General features: G+C 50.9%; 1 protein-coding gene across 2 annotated transcripts in view; it reads right to left on the bottom strand.

The window, feature by feature from the left end:
* LOC149345458 (BOS complex subunit NOMO3-like) overlaps positions 1–19429 on the bottom strand; it is a 142336-nt gene that overhangs the window by 111805 nt on the left and 11102 nt on the right. For both annotated transcript variants that reach the window (XM_089546656.1, XM_089546657.1), the window contains exon 2: positions 15505–15733. In XM_089546656.1, coding sequence (XP_089402782.1) covers positions 15505–15733 — 229 coding nt within the window. The remainder of the gene's footprint in view (positions 1–15504; positions 15734–19429) is intronic.

The raw sequence follows: 19429 nt of genomic DNA, 5'->3' as shown, positions 1-19429 counted from the left end.
AGCGCAGGTTGAGTGCGCCGCAGCGGTGCCCCAGGGTGTGTGTGGTGACGGCTGATCGGGGCCCTTGGCTCGCGCGAAGCACGAACCCGCAGTGGTTGGTGGCCTGTGTCCACTCAGAAACCCAAAACTGGCGCCCAACGTGCTAAGTCATTGGCGCTTACGCCTTTGATGGCACATTAGCCGAGCAGGTCGCCTTGCCAATCACGCTTGCGCACCATGTCTACTCCCAGCGGGGCACTCGGCAGCTACATGTCGGCTCCCTACGGAGTTGTAGCGTCGTTTGATCCACTGGCTGCTGTTCCTTCGAATAGCTAGACACTGTGGTTGGCCGCGGCCCCCATTGGTGTTTACGGCGACATAACCCAAAATGTACACTAATATCCGCAGTGTTATACCGAAACGTGATGAAATTTGCAGCCTCATTTCTTCTTCTTCGAGTGACTTAGTACTACTTACAGAAACTTGGCTAAATCCATCAATAACTGATCTCGAAATATTGCCTTCACTCCCTCACTTTGATATCTTTCGCAAAGATAGATCCGGCAATGCGCGCGGTGGCGGTGTTCTAATCGCCGCTAACTGATCGCTGCGCTGCACGCTCGTTAATATCTCGACCCCTTTAGAAATATGTTGAAATGCTACCTTTCCGCGCTTCCTAATTGGTGTTTGCTATCGACCCCCAACTAACGACGACTCTTTCTTACCTTTATTTTACGAATCATTGCAAGCTATGTATCATAACACCCCCGTCGTTCTTTTTGGTGACTTCAATTATCCCTCGATAAACTGGACTAACCCTGCTTCCACCTTGTCAAAGTGCAACAACGAATGTGAATTCATGAACACGTGCCTGACTTTCGGTCTATCACAGCTGGTCACAGAACCTACACGCATTACAGACTACTCCTCTAACATCCTGTACCTCATTTTAACAACCCACGCCGATATTTTTTCTTCGCTTATCTTTCTCCCGTCCCCGAGCGATCACGCTGTAATCTGTGCCTCTTTCCAGTGCAGTTCACTCAGAAGCAAAAAAAAAACAAGAAAAAACTGACTCTTTATGGTAAAGGTGATTATGCAGGTATGAATACAGAGTTGGCATCTTTTTGTGACACCTTCGCGGCCAGTTATAAAGAGCGTCCTGTTGATACTAACTGGCAACTTTTTAAAACCGAAATGCTCCGTCTAATCGCAAAGTACATCCCCACTATCACAATAACAGAGCATGCACAGTCGCCATGGTTCAATTCTGTACTAAACCGGTTCAATAACAAGAAAAAAAGGCTCTTTCGCATTGCAAAGCATTCTAACAACGACGCTGCATGGGATAAGTATTTTCGCGCCGCCAGCGAGTACAAAAAATCTTTATATACCGCCAAACACAACTTTTTCAACAACACTCTGCCCTCTATGCCGCGTAACAACCCAAAACAGTTCTGGAAAACAATCAATCCTTCAGTTTCAACCAGTATTTCTTTGTTCCATAACGACGGCTGCAATGTTCCTGAACATGAAGTTGCTGGTGTACTAAACAATGCATTTTGCGCTGTCTTCACCAATGAGACACTTGTGCACCTCCCTTCACCCCCGAATTATGCTCATCCTCAAATGTATTCCATAACCTTCGACCCGTTCGGTATCTCTAATGTAATCGACAAACTAAAAAATTCATCCGCCGTGGGAACAGATGGCATTAATGCCAAAGTGCTTAAAAATACTAAAGAGGTCAGTAGTTTTGTTTTGTCACTCATATTTCAGCAATCGCTAACTAGTGGTGCCATTCCTGCTGACTGGAGGATTGGGAAGGTCGTTCCTGTCTTCAAAAAAGGTAACCGTTCATGCCCCACCAACTACCGACCAATATCTATCACAAGCGTTTGTTCAAAAATCATGGAGCATATTATTTATTCTCAGGTTGCATCTTTCCTTTCATCGGTCAACTTTTTCCACCCCAATCAGCATGGCTTCCGTCAAGGCCACTCTTGTGAATCACAGCTTGCTCTTTTCCTTCATGACATTCACACCAACCTTGACCTTAATACACCCACTGACGCATTTTTTTTAGATTTCGAGAAAGCATTCGACAAAGTATCGCATCGTCACCTGCTACTCAAGCTGTCATGCCTTAATTTAGACTCTTGTGTGCTCACCTGGATCAGCAGTTTTCTAACCAATCGTCTCCAGTTTGTTGTCGCCAACTCCCATTCATCCGCTCTCTCCCATGTCCGGTCGGGTGTTCCTCAAGGTACTGTTTTAGGCTCCCTTCTTTTCCTAATTTATATTAATGACCTGCCAAATAACATGTCATCGAACATACGCCTGTTTGCGGACGATTGTGTGATTTACCGCTCCATAAATAACCAATCAGATGTTCCCGTCCTACAGAACGACCTCGTTAAAGTGCAAGAGTGGTGCGATACTTGGCTCATGAAACTAAATGTCAATAAAACCTTTTTAGTCTCTTTTCACCGACGACGTAACTACTCACCTCCCAACTACCTCCTTTACGGTTGTCCCATAACTCAAACCGACAATATTAAGTACCTAGGTGTCCATATCTACAGTGACCTATCCTGGCACAGTCATGTTACTAATATAGCTAACTCAGCCAATCGCGTCCTTGGCTACTTACGGCGTAATTTTTCCTTAGCACCCCCTTCCGTCAAACTAATTGCCTACATATCACTTGTCCGACCTAAACTAGAGTACGCCAGTTCTATATTCGATCCTCACCAAACCAACCTGTCGAATTTACTGGAATCTATTCAAAATCGCGCTTCGCGATTTATTCTTTCAAAGTACTCATATCGCGCTAGTGTAACTGGACTAAAATCTCGACTTGAACTTCGTACCCTAGCATCCCGTCGTCAACTAGCTCGCCTTTCTCTTTATCATACATTTTTTCACAGCTTGCCACCGAACAACGCACTCATCCGGCCAGCCCATCGTTTATCCCGTCACAACCATCCCAGAGCAGTCTACCCCCAGCGTGCCCATACCACAACGTTCCAAAAATCATTTTTCCTCCGTACTGCCCTGGACTGGAACGACCTTCCCGGCCGTATCGCTTCCCTTGATGATCTTCAACAATTCAAGACTGCCATCGAAAATCATTTTCTTTTGTCATAACTGCCGTACTCCCCGCCCACCCCTCATGTAATACCCCTTAAATGGGGCCTTTGAGGACTTAATAAATGAAATAAAAATGAAATGAAATGTCGACCACGTGGCTCCCATTGGAGCTGTCTCGGGAGCACCCTGCGGTGCATCCGCTGGTCGCATGCCTCAGCTGTGCAAGCTTTCCGCCCAGTGCGAATGCAGTTCGTGTCACGCTGCCGCAACCGGCAGTTTCGAACAGCAGCAGCCGTGCCCCGCAAGCAGTCAATTCTACTCTGGGAACGGTTCCCTGTGGAAACCGCGCCGCTCATCGAACTAGGAGCCTTGCCTCCCTCGTTCGTGCAGCCCACCCAAGCCTCCACTGAGGCCGGGGCTCCATTGAGCCAGATGCGGAGAAACTTCGAGCCATACTCGAATTTCCCACGCCCAAGGACGTACGCGGCCTCCGCCGTTGTCTGGGAATGGCCAACTCTAATCGTCCTGTGCCCGCGTGCAGGCACCCTTGACCAAGCTCTTGGGAAAGACTGCAGCCTGGAGATGGGGGCCCAAGCAAGAGCGATCCTTTCGCTTCCTGTCTAGTGCCATTGCCGAGACAGCACAGCTCAGGCTACCCAACCTGACCAGACAGTTCGTAGTACAGACTGACACGAGCGATCTGGGTTTAGGAGCAGTTCTGCTACAGGAATTCGATGGCGTGCTGCAACCGCTGGCCTTTGCCAGCCGCTCCTTGCTGCCCTCGGAGAGGAATTACTCCGTGACCGAGAAGGAGTGCCTCGCCATCGTGTTGGCACTGCGCAAATTCGACGTCTACCTTGATGGAACGCAATTCGTGGTGCAGACAGACCACAGTGCGCTCAGTTGGCTGATGCGGCTCTGCGAGCCTGCGGGTTGGCTGGCGCGCTCGGCTCTCCTGATACAGCATTACGACTTTTCGGTGCAGTATCGAAAGGGGAGCACGAACGTGGTAGCTGACGCGCTATCCCGTGCCCCACTCGCCAGCGGCGCCTTGACGCCTGTAGGCGGAGGGGGCGAAACAGCGGACGAGCCGCCGGGCGGCAAGGAGGGGGAGCCCGCAAACGGGTTAACCCATTCCGCTAACCAGGCAAGCAGTGCCTTGCCTGGTTAGCAAGCGGAAGAGAGGCAAAGCTCCTCGTGAGTGCCTCAAAGGTGCCGACGCGAACGGAAATTTGGCTGCAAACCAGAGTGGGGACGAGACCAGGCTCCCCTCTGGGATGACTGGAATCGTTTTCAGCCGTAAAGAGCTACTGAAAGCCCAGCAAAATGACCCCTTTTGTCGTGAGGTGAGCGACGGTCTCGGGGAGACGGAGCGCCGTGACGCTACTGGTATTGTAGCGGGCGCAGGGGGGCAGAAGCCAGCGTGTGTCACGGCGAACCCCGGGGATTCATATTTGCTGGACCATGACGGGCTCATGCTGAAGTACATAGCCACCAATGATGAGTCCATTGATCCGTTCAAGGTGGTTATCCCCAGAAGTCTGAGAGGCACACTGTTACGATTCTCTCATGACGAAACACTGGCTGGTCATCTGAGTGGCTCCAAAGTTTTCGCAAAACTGAGTCCATCGGTGACGTGGCCCGGCATGAAGCGTGACATTTTCCGCTATTGCCGTTCCTGCCATGTCTGTCAAGCGGTGAAGTCACAGGGTCGCAAGCCGCCATGATGAAACCAATTGACAGTGTGCATCCGTGGCAGATGGCCACCTGCGATTTGATGGGGCCTTTCCCCAGGAGCAAGCAGGGGTTCATTTACCTGATGGTAGTCGCTGACCATTTTTCCAAAATGGGTTGAGTTGTACCCCCTTCGGAAAGTGTCAGCACGAGTGGTCCGGGATAAACTCCAGGAAGTGTTCTGTCGGTTCGGCTTTCCGGAAAGACTGATCATGGACAATGCGTCCTATTTCACCGCTCGGGTGTTCAGTAACACGTGCCGTTCCCTCGAAATCGAGCACTACACCACTTCACCCTACCACCCCCAGTCCAACCTGACCGAGCGAATCAACCGAACGCTCAAGCCAATGCTTGCGGCCTTTGCAGAGTGTCAAAAGGATTGGGCAGACCATTTGAGCGAGTTTGCGTTCGCCATCCGAACAGCTGAGAATCGCTCAACTGGTTTCTCTCCCGCCTTCCTCAATTTCGGGAGGGAGCTGTCGAATCCGATGTCAAACATCGTGCAGAGCCAGCTCGGGGATGAGCAGATGCGGGCAGACTACTCTGCTTATGCGTCGACGCTTCGGGACCGGCTTGGTCGGGCTCTCAACAGAGCAAGGCAGAGTTTGGTGGCAGCCAGAGCCCAACAGAAGGCTCAGTATGCCCTCAAGCACCGCCGCCTGACTTTTCAGGTGGGTGATCTTGTCCTGAAGCGCAACCACGTTCTCAGCGATGCGAGCAAGGGGTTCTCAGCCTCGCTCGCTCCTAAGTGGCTTGGTCTGTACCGAGTGGTCAGACTCTGGTCGCCACTCAAGTACCTGCTGGAGGATCCCCTTACGGGGAAAACCAGCTGTGGCCACATCGCAGACCTGAAGGCCTACGCGTCACGGTCTGACGAGCTTGCGCCGGTACCCAATGGTATCAAAGGCAAGCGCAAAGGCCCAACTGGTGCTGCGGAACGCAAGCGTACGAAGCACCGGTACAATCTGAGGCGACGGTCACCGGAGTGATTGATGCCGGACGGCAGACTTTTCCGCAACCGAAGGCACGCAGCCTCAGCTAGCTGGCGAGCTTTCTCGTCAGGCCCTACCCAGGTGAAGCACGGTGTTATTTTTTTTGTTTTTGCAGCATGCTCAGTTCCAGCCTTGTGTGTTTATCTATTTATTTATTTGTTTGTGTTAGTCAGCTTTTAGCCCTTTCATTTCCTGTTTGTTGCGTTCTGTTTTCATTCCAACGTTCCGAGGTGTACATAGTCAATATGAGTTTGTGTTGGCGTTCAGTTTTTTTACCAGACTTATACATAGGTAAACTTCAGCCCGCTCGTGCTTGCTCTTATCTTCTAGAAGCAATAGATGGGTGTTGTTTGTACTGCGCGCCTTTTCTCATTTCCGGCCCGACTGTGGGTGGTTGGCTTGTTAAGGGGTGTGAGTTTTGTGCGGGCCGTATGGAGGGGAAGTTGGCGGGGCGTTTGGGGCGATGGGGGAGCGGAAACTGCACCCTTTGACCCTCGCCGCGGCTCCTCTGGACACTTCTGATGAGCGGATCGTTGTCGCCGACCGCGCACGTGCCGGTGTGTGTGTGTTTGTGGCTGTGTGCACGTGTAACCATGAGCCGAGGCGATGCCTGTGAGTTGTGCCGTTGTGTGCTTCTGCGTGAGCGCAGCGATGAGAAGGACCCGTCGCTGTTGACAAGTTTACACATCAGGACGGCGCCGAATGTCCGCGCCCGTTTCAGCCGGCGTGAAAGGGGTGCACTAACTGTCTTGTGCCCGAGCGTGACGTCGTGACCGAGGGCGCGAGGTTAGTGCTCTGCCGCGGCCCCGTCGTCATCAACGGAACGAAGAACACCATCAGCGTCGGCCCTACCAACCCGTTCAACTTGAAGCCTGCGAGCAGTGAGTCGCCGACAGGCCCACTGGGCCGCACCATCGAACTTTGAGGCTGGCATCCACCTGTCACATAGCTGTATAGTTGTATTCACATCTCCTTGTGTACCATGTATATAATCTGCATGCTGTTTAGTGTTCTTGAAACGTACGCCACTGTTAGTTAGTTTGCCTTATTTTCCTTCGTTTGTGTGTGTGTGTTTTTAGTTCGTTATGGCTAAAACTGAAGTGTAGCTAGTTTTTTAGTGTATTGATTTCTTTATTTTGCCGCGTGCTTTGCCGATGGCTAGGAGGGCATTTAAGGAGAGGGGGATGTGGGAATCCTGGCTTCCAGCCGTTGCCTTTGAGCGGCTGTGTCCGGCATCCCACGTTGTTTCTCCTCTTTTCCTTGCTCCCGCCTCAGGCGGTGGAGAGGCGGCTCAGTGACTAATCACTGTCATTTGGCCACAGCTCCGCCCCGGCTCTCCAACGGCCTTTGGAGCCGTTGGTGCCTTTTGGCGGGATTTCGGGACCCGCTTGGGCGGCCGTGCACCGCGCGACCGTCCGAACGGGGCCCAGAGAGAGAGATGCCTCCGAGACAGCGTAAGGTGCGTACACTACTGTTTGTCCGAGCTGGCCTTTGCCGTTCGGACCAGTGCATACTCGAGCTCGCCAGCACGGGTCCTCCGACCTGCAGCGGCCCGAGCCTGTCCAGCGGGGTCCAGCGATCTCCGGCAGGCGTACCTAGCGTTCATTGCCCACTCTCTCTCGCAAACGGCCCAACGGTCGACACGAGAGAGAGAGAGAGATCACAGCACTGCCGCGGGGACATTCTCCTGCAGCGGCATGCTAGTGGCGCGCATTGCTCTAGTCGCTTCGTGCGCGCAGCGGACCCTTGCTCCTCGCGTGCCCCCGGGACGGGGCGACTATTGAGTGTTTGTGTATCTGCTGAAGGACGACGTGAATAAACATCTCCTTTGTGAACTTGGAGGCCTATTTCTTTGCGGCGAATTGCTCTCCTCCCAGCGCAGGTTGAGTGCGCCGCAGCGGTGCCCCAGGGTGTGTGTTGTGACGGCTGATCGGGGCCCTTGGCTCGCGCGAAGCCCGAACCCGTGGTTGTTGGTGGCCTGTGTCCACTAAGAAACCCACATCCTACTGATGAGCTCTCCAGGTTAAGGCCTTCCAATGCCTATATTACTAAGTTTCAAATATAGCCCCTTTCAGAGCAACATTTGTCGCCATTCCGAAGGTTTCTGTTCCTACTGATGAGCTCTCCAAGTTAAAGCCTTCCAATGCCTATATTACTAAGTTTCAAATATAGCCCCTTTCAGAGAAACTTTTGTCGCCATTCTGAAGGTTTCTGTTCCTACTGATGAGCTCTCCAGGTTAAGGCCTTCCAATGCCTATATTACTAAGTTTCAAACACAGCCCCTTTCAGTGTAACTTTTGTCGCCATTCCGAAGGTTTCTGTTCCTACTAATGAGCTCTCCAGGTTAAGGCCTTCCAATGCCTATATTCCTAAGTTTCAAATATAGCCCCTTTCAGTGCAACTTTTGTCGCCATTCCGAAGGTCTCTGTTCCTACTGATGAGCTCTCCAGGTTAAGGCCTTCCAATGCCTATATTACTAAGTTTCAAATATAGCCCCTTTTAGAGCAACTTTTGTCGCCATTCCGAAAGTTTCTGTTCCTACTGATGAGCTCTCCAGGTTAAGGCCTTCCAATGCCTATATTACTAATTTTCAAATATAGCCCCTTTCATAGCAACTTTTGTCTCCATTCTGAAGGTTTCTGTTCCTACTGATGAGCTCTCCAGGTTAAGGCCTTCCAATGCCTATATTACTAAGTTTCAAATATAGCCCCTTTTAGAGCAACTTTTGTCGCCATTCCGAAAGTTTCTGTTCCTACTGATGAGCTCTCCAGGTTAAGGCCTTCCAATGCCTATATTACTAATTTTCAAATATAGCCCCTTTCATAGCAACTTTTGTCTCCATTCTGAAGGTTTCTGTTCCTACTGATGAGCTCTCCAGGTTAAGGCCTTCCAATGCCTATATTACTAAGTTTCAAATATAGCCCCTTTTAGAGCAACTTTTGTCGCCATTCCGAAAGTTTCTGTTCCTACTGATGAGCTCTCCAGGTTAAGGCCTTCCAATGCCTATATTACTAATTTTCAAATATAGCCCCTTTCAGTGCAACTTTTGTCGCCATTCCAAAGGTTTCTGTTCCTACTGATGAGCTCTCCAGGTTAAGGCCTTCCAATGCCTATATTACTAATTTTCAAATATAGCCCCTTTCATAGCAACTTTTGTCTCCATTCTGAACGGTTTGGTTCCTACTGATGAGCTCTCCAGGTTAAGGCCTTCCAATGCCTATATTACTAAGTTTCAAATATAGCCCCTTTCATAGCAACTTTTGTCGCCATTCCAAAGGTTTCTGTTCCTACTGATGAGTTCTCCAGGTTAAGGCCTTCCAATGCCTATATTACTAAGTTTCAAATATAGCCCCTTTCAGTGCAACTTTTGTCGCCATTCCAAAGGTTTCTGTTCCTACTGATGAGTTCTCTAGGTTAAGGCCTTCCAATGCCTATATTACTAAGTTTCAAATATAGCCCCTTTCAGTGCAACTTTTGTCGCCATTCTGAAGGTTTCTGTTCCTACTGATGAGCTCTCCAGGTTAAGGCCTTCCAATGCCTATATTACTAAGTATCAAATATAGCCCCTTTCAGAGCAACTTTTGTCGCCATTCCGAAGGTTTCTGTTCCTACTGATGAGTTCTCCAGGTTAAGGCCTTCCAATGCCTATACAGTCGAAACCCGCGATAGCGAAATCTCGAGAATATGAAATTCTCGTCGCAACGAAATATTTCCGAATTCCCAGCAAATGCCCATAGGGGCAATGTATTTCGTACCTCTCGGTAACGAAACATTTTTGTACCGCAATCCCACGATAACATTTGCTGCAACGTCGGTCTGCGTACTGTCTCCCATATTATGAATAACAGCGTCAGAAAAGCACTCAAATTGAGCAAACTGCCACAGCGTGCTTGCGTGGCTGTAGCGAGAGTGTTGGCGCCTGGCAACCTTGCAGCCGGAACGACTTTAGAAACTTTAGCCACCTTGAGCCGGTGCAAGCCACCATACCGGCGCAGCGCTTGTCCTCTGTGATCGGTTCCGCGTGGTTGTTTATCTCGGAGGCTATGTTCAGAGAAGGCAGCCTCGCAGCGACACCATCAGGGGGCGACACTAGATCATCTGCGCTGCACTTTTAGGCCTGCGAGCGGTGCACATGTGTTCGTTGTGTGCGGTAGCGGTGTGTATGAGCAGCAGTCGGCACGTTTGCGTTTGAGATGTCTTCTCCAGCCAAAAAACGAAGAATTTTGTCTCTGCAAGAGAAGGCTGCCATCAGAAAAAGGCAGGAAAAAAATGGATATCGCCGACGAGTACGGGATTGCATGCAGATCGCTGTCGACAATTTTGAAAAGCAAGGCAGCCATTCTCGGTGCGCTTGAGAATGGTGCTCGAGCACAGCATAAAACAGTGACGGCTACGGCGTTCCCGGACGTTGACAAGGCGGTGTTTGCCTGGTTCTGTGAACAGCGCGCAAACAAAGTGCCTCTGTCTGGCAAAGTGCTGCAACAGAAGGCTCTGGACTTTGCCTGCATGCATGGACTTTGCATGACCAATTCAGAGCAAGCGCTGGCTGGCTGAGCCGCTTTAAAGCCCGTCACGATATTGTGGCCAAGGTGATTTCGGGCGAAGCAGCAGGAGTGGACCCGGTGGCAACATCGTTGTGGCAGCTGACTGCCGAAGAAATCCTGGGGCAGTACGAACCCTTAGACGTGTATAATGCAGACGAAACGGGTCTATTCTATCAGATGCTGCCTTCGAAGACCTTGGACCTGAAAGGTCAGAAATGCCACGGAGGGCAGCACAGCAAGCAGTGCGTAACAGTATGTGACAAACGGCCGCTTCTTGTCATTGGCCGGAGCAAGAAGCCCCGCTGCTTCAAGGGGAACCGTACGCTGCCTGTCCAGTACACCTCGAACGGGAAGTCATGGATGACCCGTTCCAGCTGGCCTTCGATGCGGACATGAGAAAGGCAGGCAGGTCGATGAGTCTTTTTCTAGACAACTGTACCGCCCATCATGTTGATGTGGAGCTCACAAACGTGCGCTTGTTTTTTTTTTCCGCCCGGGTGCACTTCTGTTGTGCAGCTGCTCGACCAAGGCGTCATACGAAGTGTGAAGTGCGCCTACAAAGAGAGGCTAATTCAGCGTCTCATTCTTGACCTCCATCACAAGTGCCCCACTGACGTGGACTTGTTCATGGCTCTTGAGATGCTAGCCACTGCATGGCTTGCGACGCCTCCGACTGTGATTGAGCACTGTTTTTTCGCCCCCACCCAGCAGACATCATGCGTGGACGAGTCGCCAAATGAAAACGTGCTTGAAGAGACACTTCACGATGACTGTGCTGCCAGTGAAGTGCCGCAGTCGCTGGCCAACGCATGGGGTGCACTTTGTGCCGTCGACAACTATGTTTTCCAGATGGCCTCAGTGTCGATAATTTCGTTCGCGCTGATGACGACGTAGTTGTCCATGAAGAAATGACCGATGAGGCTATCATCAGCAGCGTGTGCGAAACTGATGACACCGAGGACCAAGGTCCACAACATGGAGAGACGGTAAACCCGAACCCGAGGAATGTGTTGGACGCCTTTGACACGATCCGGTCGTTCTTAGACGCACACAATGACGACGTGGCAATGGATCACTTCTTGCAGTGTGAGAATAGAACCATGAAGTTGCTGCAAGGCAAGGCTCGGCAAACTAAGCTGACTGACTTTTGGCAATAAATTTTCTTTTTGCGGGCTGTTTTCATCTTTTCTGTCTCATTTTCGCGGCAACGAAATTCTCGCGAAAGCGAATTTTTCTGCTGTCCCCGGCAATTTCGTTATTGCGGGTTTCGACTGTATTACTAAGTTTCAAATATAGCCCCTTTCAGTGCAACTTTTGTCGCCATTCTGAAGGTTTCGGTTCCTACTGATGAGCTCTCGAGGTTAGTGCCTTTCAATGCCTATATTACCAAGTTTCAAATATAGCCCCTTTCAGGCTCACAAAGCAAGAACGACCTACAACCAAACATTGCTGTCTTTAGGGTCTTCCAAAGGAGTCGTCCTTTGAATAGCAACTAGCTCTCGTCGACACTTACATCATGCATATACAACATGTGGCATTTGTTCAGCAGCTGCTGATACAGTGGTCAGATTTTTCGGAGATGAGGTTCAAGTTCTGAATGGTCACATTGTCAGCACTGTGCAACATTCTCATAATGAGTGCCAAAGAGAGGAGTCTCAATCAGCGGCTTTCGTGACCAGTACATCTTTGCATCTAGTTTCTGTCGAATGCCTTAGAGCCACAAAAGAGAAACACGCAATTCTTCTCGTGTAACTGGAGACAATTTTCGGAAGCGACAGTTCAGCTTACTGCACAGCTGAGAGGCTTCCCAACAATAACATCAAGCAGTTCATCATCATCAAAGTAAGCCTCAAAGAGCTCCAGTGGTTGGGAAGGATTGAGCTTCAGTCCTGGAGAAGCCTTGAATTCAAATCAGGATACTGTCCAGGTATATCCGGGAGCTGGCCATCGCTGCTCGAGACTCACTGTCGGTAAGAGCACCTTCTTCACTTGGAGAATAAAACGACAGCTTCATCACTATCATCCGACACAGATGACACCATGTTTGTTAGAAAGCACACGAAATGCAGGCATGCAAACTGCTGGGCTAGTTGGCTCATACTGCATAGAAAGGGAACCAGCGAAAACAGACGCAAGGCAAGAACAAAGAAGGCACACACCACAACGCTGGACTTACAACTGATTTATTGCGATGAAGAATTGCTCATTTTAAAAGAATTTCCTGCCTGCGCACACACTTCGCGCACCACATGGTGAAATGTCGGTCGGGGGAAATCTAAACGTGAGCTATTGCAGGCATTCATGATCAGATAGAATAAGCAGAAATGCGTCAGTGAGCCGTCCGTGATTATCACCGAAAAGGAGTGCAAGTTTTTGTCATTATAGTAGCCATGTCACCATGTGGTGCGCGAAGTGTATTGTCTGTAGGGTGTGTGCGCAGGCAGGAAATTGTTTTAAAATGAGCAATTCTTCATCGCAATAAATCAGTTGTAAGTCCAGCGTTGTGGTGTGTGCCTTCTTTGTTCTTGTCTTGCGTCTGTTTTCGCTGGTTCCTTTTCTATGCGAAATGCAGGCCTTCCGCCATCTAGTCTGCCCAATCAAGGAAAGGGCAAATGATATGCTGTAAAGCATCGTTTAATGAGCTGGGATTGCCTAACGCAACTTGAAACACCCATGTCGACCTCAGGTCGTCCCAAGTGCGGATCGTTCAGCTGAGGTCGTCATAAGCGGGGTTAATGACCTTTCCCATCTCATCTGTGATCTCCATGACGTTCTCATCCTGCGTTTTCGGTACACCTTTCACTTCCACACTGCGCATGTTGTAGAATTCTCACTTCATGTTCTCTCACTTGCACGTGCAAAGCATCTCGTTCCTTCTCCAGTTTTTCCACGGATTCTCCAATTCAGCGTGGCCCACTGATGTTTTCATTAGCTATCATTTATGAATCTTGGGCCGATGTCCTCTCCCTGTCAAGGCTTTCGTGTAGTTCACGGAACTAGCTTAAGCTCTCGCTTCAGTTCTTCAAAAGGAGGAAAATAAACATGCAGTCGAAAAGACCCTATAACAACACAGCAAGAGCAAGCGAAGGACTGTGCAGCAGCAATCATATAGCAAGCTAATATCCTGCGTCATATCACATCCGAGAGGTATCCATGGTGCATCAGGCAACGGCAGGACATTTGGACGGTCCTGGCGCTGAAAAATTATGCAACCACATAGTTTGCCTTTTCAGTTTCACTCTAGAAGCCAGCTGAATCAGCTTAGTGCAGTTTTGGACTGGTACATCACTGGTCTTTCCCGTCTAAAAGCATTTCGCCACTCCACGTTTCCCTTACCTGTGCTCGCGTGATTTCTTTAATTTGGACAAAATTGCACCAACTATGTGCTCATTTAGTGCGTATGGAAAACCTATTTCCCCCTCCTGTCTCGACGACCATCATCAGCCGAGGGACAACTGGGCGAGGGGCGGCCTCGTGGGAGAACAGCAAGACCCCCTTCAAGATCCAGCCAACGCTCTCATCACCCAGGTGCATGAGAGCTGGACTTGTGGTTCCGGGCAACGAAGAGAGCGTGCTATCACTTGGCAGGAAGACCCATCTTGGAGCATGCAAACGTTTGCGGCCGATAACACCCAAGTCAGGCCCCTTCTACTTTCAAGGAATGTCTCAATGTTTTGCAGACAGCTATGAGGGACGCCATAGTGAAGGGCTCTAAAAATTTCCACCACCTGAGGTTCTTAAATGTGCAGTGTCATCGCACAACACATGGGCATCTAGAATTTTGCCTCTATCGAATTCGACCGTTGTGGACGAACCAGTATCTTTCAGGTCAGCAGCACAGCGCCATAACCACTGCTCTGTACTATTTGCAAATGTAATAAATAGCATATGCCTTGTTGTTGTCTCTCCCTTTGTTCCAATCGAGCATGAACCCCACCGCAGTTAGGCACCACCATTGCACCAAGACACCTGCCCTCGGTGGTCAGAGGCGCAGCACCGACATGCCGACTAAGGACCGTTTCGCATGCTGCAACTGGAACGAAAATAGTCGGCCTAGTCGGTGACACCGCAGTGCGATTTTCGCACAGTGCTTTCACATGCAACGCGTACCCAGCGAATTCAGTCGGAGGGACACGCAAGGTTGCTCGATGTTCGCATAGGCAACTCATGATTAAACGCGACAGAAACGCTGCACGGAATGCGTAGATGATGTTATGACCAGCGTGTTTTTAGATGCAAGGCAATATTTCGTATCTTTTGATTAGAATAAACAGTTTTGCTTACGCCGCAGGAACAGCTCCCACGTGACCCCACGGCGAGACAGCGCGTGACGTGACGTCATGTGCGAGCTGTTGCCGTGGCCGGTCTCGACACGCGTGCGCTCTCGCTCGTGCGCCCGGAGACCGGCCGTGGCCGCAGCAACAGCTCCCACGTCACGTCACGTGCCGTCTTGGCGCTGCCCATTGGTCAGTCGCAGAGCGAACACACCGACGCTGCGACTGAATTCCAACCGGACGGAACTTGGTCGCAGGCCATCTGCGGCTAGACCGACGGCCCTCCCCAGTTGCAGACTGACAGAATTCGCAGAGTCGCAGGCGAGAATCGCATGCATGTGAAACGGTCCTAACATAGCATTGGCAGCGCTTAAACGCTTTCCTGTATCGGGCGATAAAGATGCTATAAGCAGAATCAGCAAACTTGAAGCCCTCCAGGGTAATCGAGAGGTTGGCAGCAAAACCATTGCCTTATCCTGCTATAGTAACCTTGTGCTTGAAGGCAGTGTCATGGACAGCCCTTACTTTGTCAGTCTGACCAGCCGGATTCCAACAAAGTGTGTGTCCCACGGACCTCGCTGTGGTCGCGGCAAAACAAAAGTCCCAGACAGCTAATCATCTGGTGCTGCATAGCTTCTCCATGGCTGCCACAGACCTCCCATGAGCCGTCTTCAAAGAGGCTTCAGCAGGGAGAAAGAGTTTGCTGACCAGCCACTGCATTGCACGGGGGGACTAATTGCGTGGCTAGAAGCCTTCTTCCTCATGTGGCAAAACCAACTCATCTCTGGACGCAACCCCCTTTAATCTCCATGAGCCAACTTGAATGAGTGTGGAAATGCTGGAGATGTGGAGGAGGACTGCGTGCGTGCACACGTGCAAAGTGCTCACCTTCCCCAGGATGGAGAACCCCTGGAAGGCAAAGTCAATGTCCTGTGCGGTGCTGCAGGGGTCGGTGACTCCGTCTACGTGCAGGTCCACTGCGGTCGGCTCGAACACCCAGCCGGCCGGGGGCTCCACGCGCAGGGTGTAGTCCCCCCGGTCGTACAGAGGGATCAGGTAGTAGCCATTGTTGGGGGCCCCCTCCGTCTGGTACTTGTGGCTGCCCTGGCGCGTCAGCCTGGGGGGAGAGAGACAAGAAAGCATCTTCAAGCTGATGGGGAAGCCATTCTGATATCGCTTGTGGAAAGGAAGAAAACTGGACATCGTGGCACTACTATTGTCAAGTTGTGTTTGCCACGTGTTGGACAAGAAGTATTATATTCCATGTAAGAGCAAAAAACACACTCCGCATGCCTTTAACGTAGGCCACGGGAGGGGAAACGGCGTCCGCAAGGGCCTCGGGGCTCAATGCTCAACTCGCTAGCAAAACGTGTCAGGCGGCTGTGCAATGCAAAGTTCGAGTGAACAAAGCTCGTTCATGAGTTGGACGAGACTGCTCGCTTTGTGCGAGGTTACAAAACGAGTGGGCAACAAAGTGCGCCCCCTCTCAACACCACGGTCCGGTGGTCGTGAAACTCTGAAAAGCCTTAGGCCTCACTACCATTATGACAACAAACCTCAACAAAGAAAGACTCAAAACAAGTTCCGTGCGCGCAGCCGCGACGAGACATCAGCTTTGTGGGGTGGTCCTACCCCACTCACTGCACTAAGCAGCTTCTGAGCGGTCGGCACCCACCGTATTGGACGGTGTTGGGGGGGCGCCCGGTGCCGAGCTGCAATACCAGCGGCACTCGTAGCAGCACCCGTGGGCCCAGGCCACCTGGCTCTCGGAACGACTCCCAGAGTCGAAACAGAGACAGTGGAGAAAATATGTACAGAAAACTCGGACCACCCACGCGGCTACCGCACTCACTCGCCTCGGGCGTGGCAACACCGCGGGCACTAGGCCTCGCGCTCCCTAGATGCGGACCAAGTGGTTCTCGCGCTGAACAATCTCCTGAGAAAACTTGATGAAAAATGTGCTCAGCATGTCAAAAGGTTCAAACATGCTGCAGCACAATACACATCGCACTCAAGGAAGCATGCCGCAGAGCCTGGCGATCAAAATTCACGCTAGGCCTAGCACTTGCCAAGTCCAGACAAAGAGCGTTCCTCAATTCAAACACCAATGTTCCGTCCAATGTTCCAAGAACAGGCCCCACGTTGGGCTGCCAGATGTGGGGCTTTAAATGGGAGATATAAGTACGTTTTCCCCGTTTAACCGCGGCTGAAACACAGTTCAAAACTGCGGGACCCCACCCCGTGGTCACATACGCTACCGAGCGCACACCGACCACGGCGGGCCTTGCTCCCAGGGAACAAAGGAACTCTGGCTGACCCAAACAGGCATTTATTGCTACAAAAACAGTAACGCCAGCTAGCAACAAAATAAGTTGAGGAATCGAGGATGTCCAACTCACTAACAAGGTTATGAGCAAATGTTCGCCCACGCCAGGGCAAAAGGGAAACTACAAGGCCAGACGGGACAAGCTGGCGGGAGCATCTTGGTCACATCGTAAGCAAGGATGGAGTTCGCCCAGACCCTCAGAAGACGGCTGCGATCGCAGAGTTTCCGCAGCCTAATGACAAGAACGCTATCCGCAGATTTCTTGGATTGAGCGCTTATTACCGGCGATTCATCAAGAACTTTTCGCGCATCACTGAACTTTTGACCCAAGTTACCAAGGCTGACGTACCCTTTAAATAGGAAATGCCGCAAGTGGAAGCTTTCAAAGAGCTGAAGCGCCACTTCCAGTCCCCTCCACTGCTCGGGCAGTTTGATGAAAACGCCGATACTGAAATTCATATCGATGCAAGCAGTGTGGGATTAGGAGCGGTCCTCGTTCAGAAAAATAGTAGATAGGAGAGAGTTATCGCGTATGCTAGCCATTCACTGTTGAAAGCCGAAGCCAACTATTCGACAAATGAGAAAGAATGTCTCGCCATTATTTGGGCCATGTCAAACTTTCGCCCCTACCTGTACGGACGACCATTCAAGGCTGTGAGCGATCACCATGCTGTGTGCTGGCAAGCCAATTTGAAAGATCCCTCCGGCCGCCTTGCTCGCTGGAGCCTGCATCTTCAAGAATTCGACATAACTGTAGTCTGCAAATCTCGCCGCAAGCATTCCGACGCAGACTGCTTGTTGCGAGGCCCCGTAGACGCAGCACCGGAAGAGGAGGACGACGGCGCTTTCTTAGGACTGGTAAGCGCCAGCAGTTTCGCACAGCCGCAGCGCTCAGAGTTGCAAAGCCTAGTTGATTATCTGAAAGGCAAGACCGCATCACCTCCTCGAGGGTTCATGCGGCAACTGTCGTCCTTCGTCGTTCACAATAATGTCCTCCTGAAGAAGAACTTCGTGCCCAACAGGACAGTGCATCTTCTTGCTGTGCGCAAAAATCTCAGGCAAGAAATTATGCAGGCATGCCATGGTGAGCCGATAGCAGGGCATCTCAGGATTGCTCGCACGTTGCACCGCATCTAGGAGAAGTACTATTGGCGACGGCTAGCTGCCGACGTTTCCCATTACATGAAAACATGCCGTAAGTGTCAGCGATGCAAAACGCCTCCGATTAGACCAGCCGGACTCCTGAACTCCTGAACTAATAGGGATGGACCTCCTCGGCCCCTTTCCGACTTCATGATCAGGTAACAAGTGGATCATTGTGGCCATCGACTACATGACCCGCTACGCCGAAGCGAAAGCGTTGCCTAGTGGTACCGCAACTGAAGTCACAAAACTTTTCGTCGAACAAATTCTCCTGCGACACGGCGCCCCCCAAGTGCTCATCACAAACAGAGGAACGGCGTTTACAGCGGAGCTGACGCAAGCCATTTAAACTACAGTCAGACAAGCCATCGGAGGACAACTGCCTAGCATCCGCAAACCAACGGTCTCACAGAGCATCTGAACAAAACCATCACAGACATGCTCTCTATGTACATTGACGCTGAACATAAGACGTGGGACACCACTCTGCCCTACATGATCTTGGCCAGGAGACAACCCCATTCCAGCTTGTATACGGCAGGAAGCCCACGACAACACTCGACGCAATGCTCCCGCACGTTTCCGACGAAGACAACCTCGACGTCGCCGCCTACCTTTATCGCGCTGAGGAAGCCCGAAGACTTGCGCGGCTTCGCATTAAAGACCAGCAGCAGACCGACGCCCGACGTTACAATCTGTGCCAACGAGACATGAATGCCAATTCGCCACCGTGGATTGAGTGAAAAGTTGCTGCGACACTACTTTGGACTGTACAGGGTTCTCCGTTGCATCGGTGACCTCGACTATGAAGTCATCCCCAACGGCACGACAGCATCTCAGCGACGATGCATGCGACCGGAAGTCGTACATGTCGTACGCCTTAAACCATATTATGAACGTTAAAGGACTTGAAGTTTGCATTCTCCATGTTTATTTTCATATTTGAAGCATCGATGCTTCTTTCGGAGGGGGATAATGCCACGTATCCGTTTGTTCGCGCTCAAGGCCGCAGGAAAGGGGTGTTCAGTAAAGCACAAAGCGTTCTTGTCCTGTCCGTTCTCCCTGTGTTTAGAGTTTTTCTGTGCGCCGTTTTTAGATGGAAAGGGGTGTTATCATTCCTGTTCGTGACGCGAGAAGCGACTGGACTAATCTCGATTGATCGCAGCCATCTAGAGCTGCGTCTACGTTTTTCCAGATTACTGTAGATGATCTTCACTGTTATCTCGAAGTTTCCTTGCCGTCCTTAAATTCAGCGATACAGCGAGCAGCCGGCATTCGTAGTTCGATGACTGACGAGTATGTTTTGTTGCTTACGCCGCTGCCGTGCTGTTTAGTTCTTTTGTG

This window comes from Amblyomma mixtum, chromosome 5 (genome assembly GCF_055824585.1).
Source record: "Amblyomma mixtum isolate Tamu chromosome 5, ASM5582458v1, whole genome shotgun sequence".
Classification (NCBI taxonomy): Eukaryota; Metazoa; Arthropoda; class Arachnida; order Ixodida; family Ixodidae; genus Amblyomma; species Amblyomma mixtum.
Note: the sequence above shows the minus strand (reverse complement) of the source record. Positions and strands in the feature narration are given on the sequence as shown.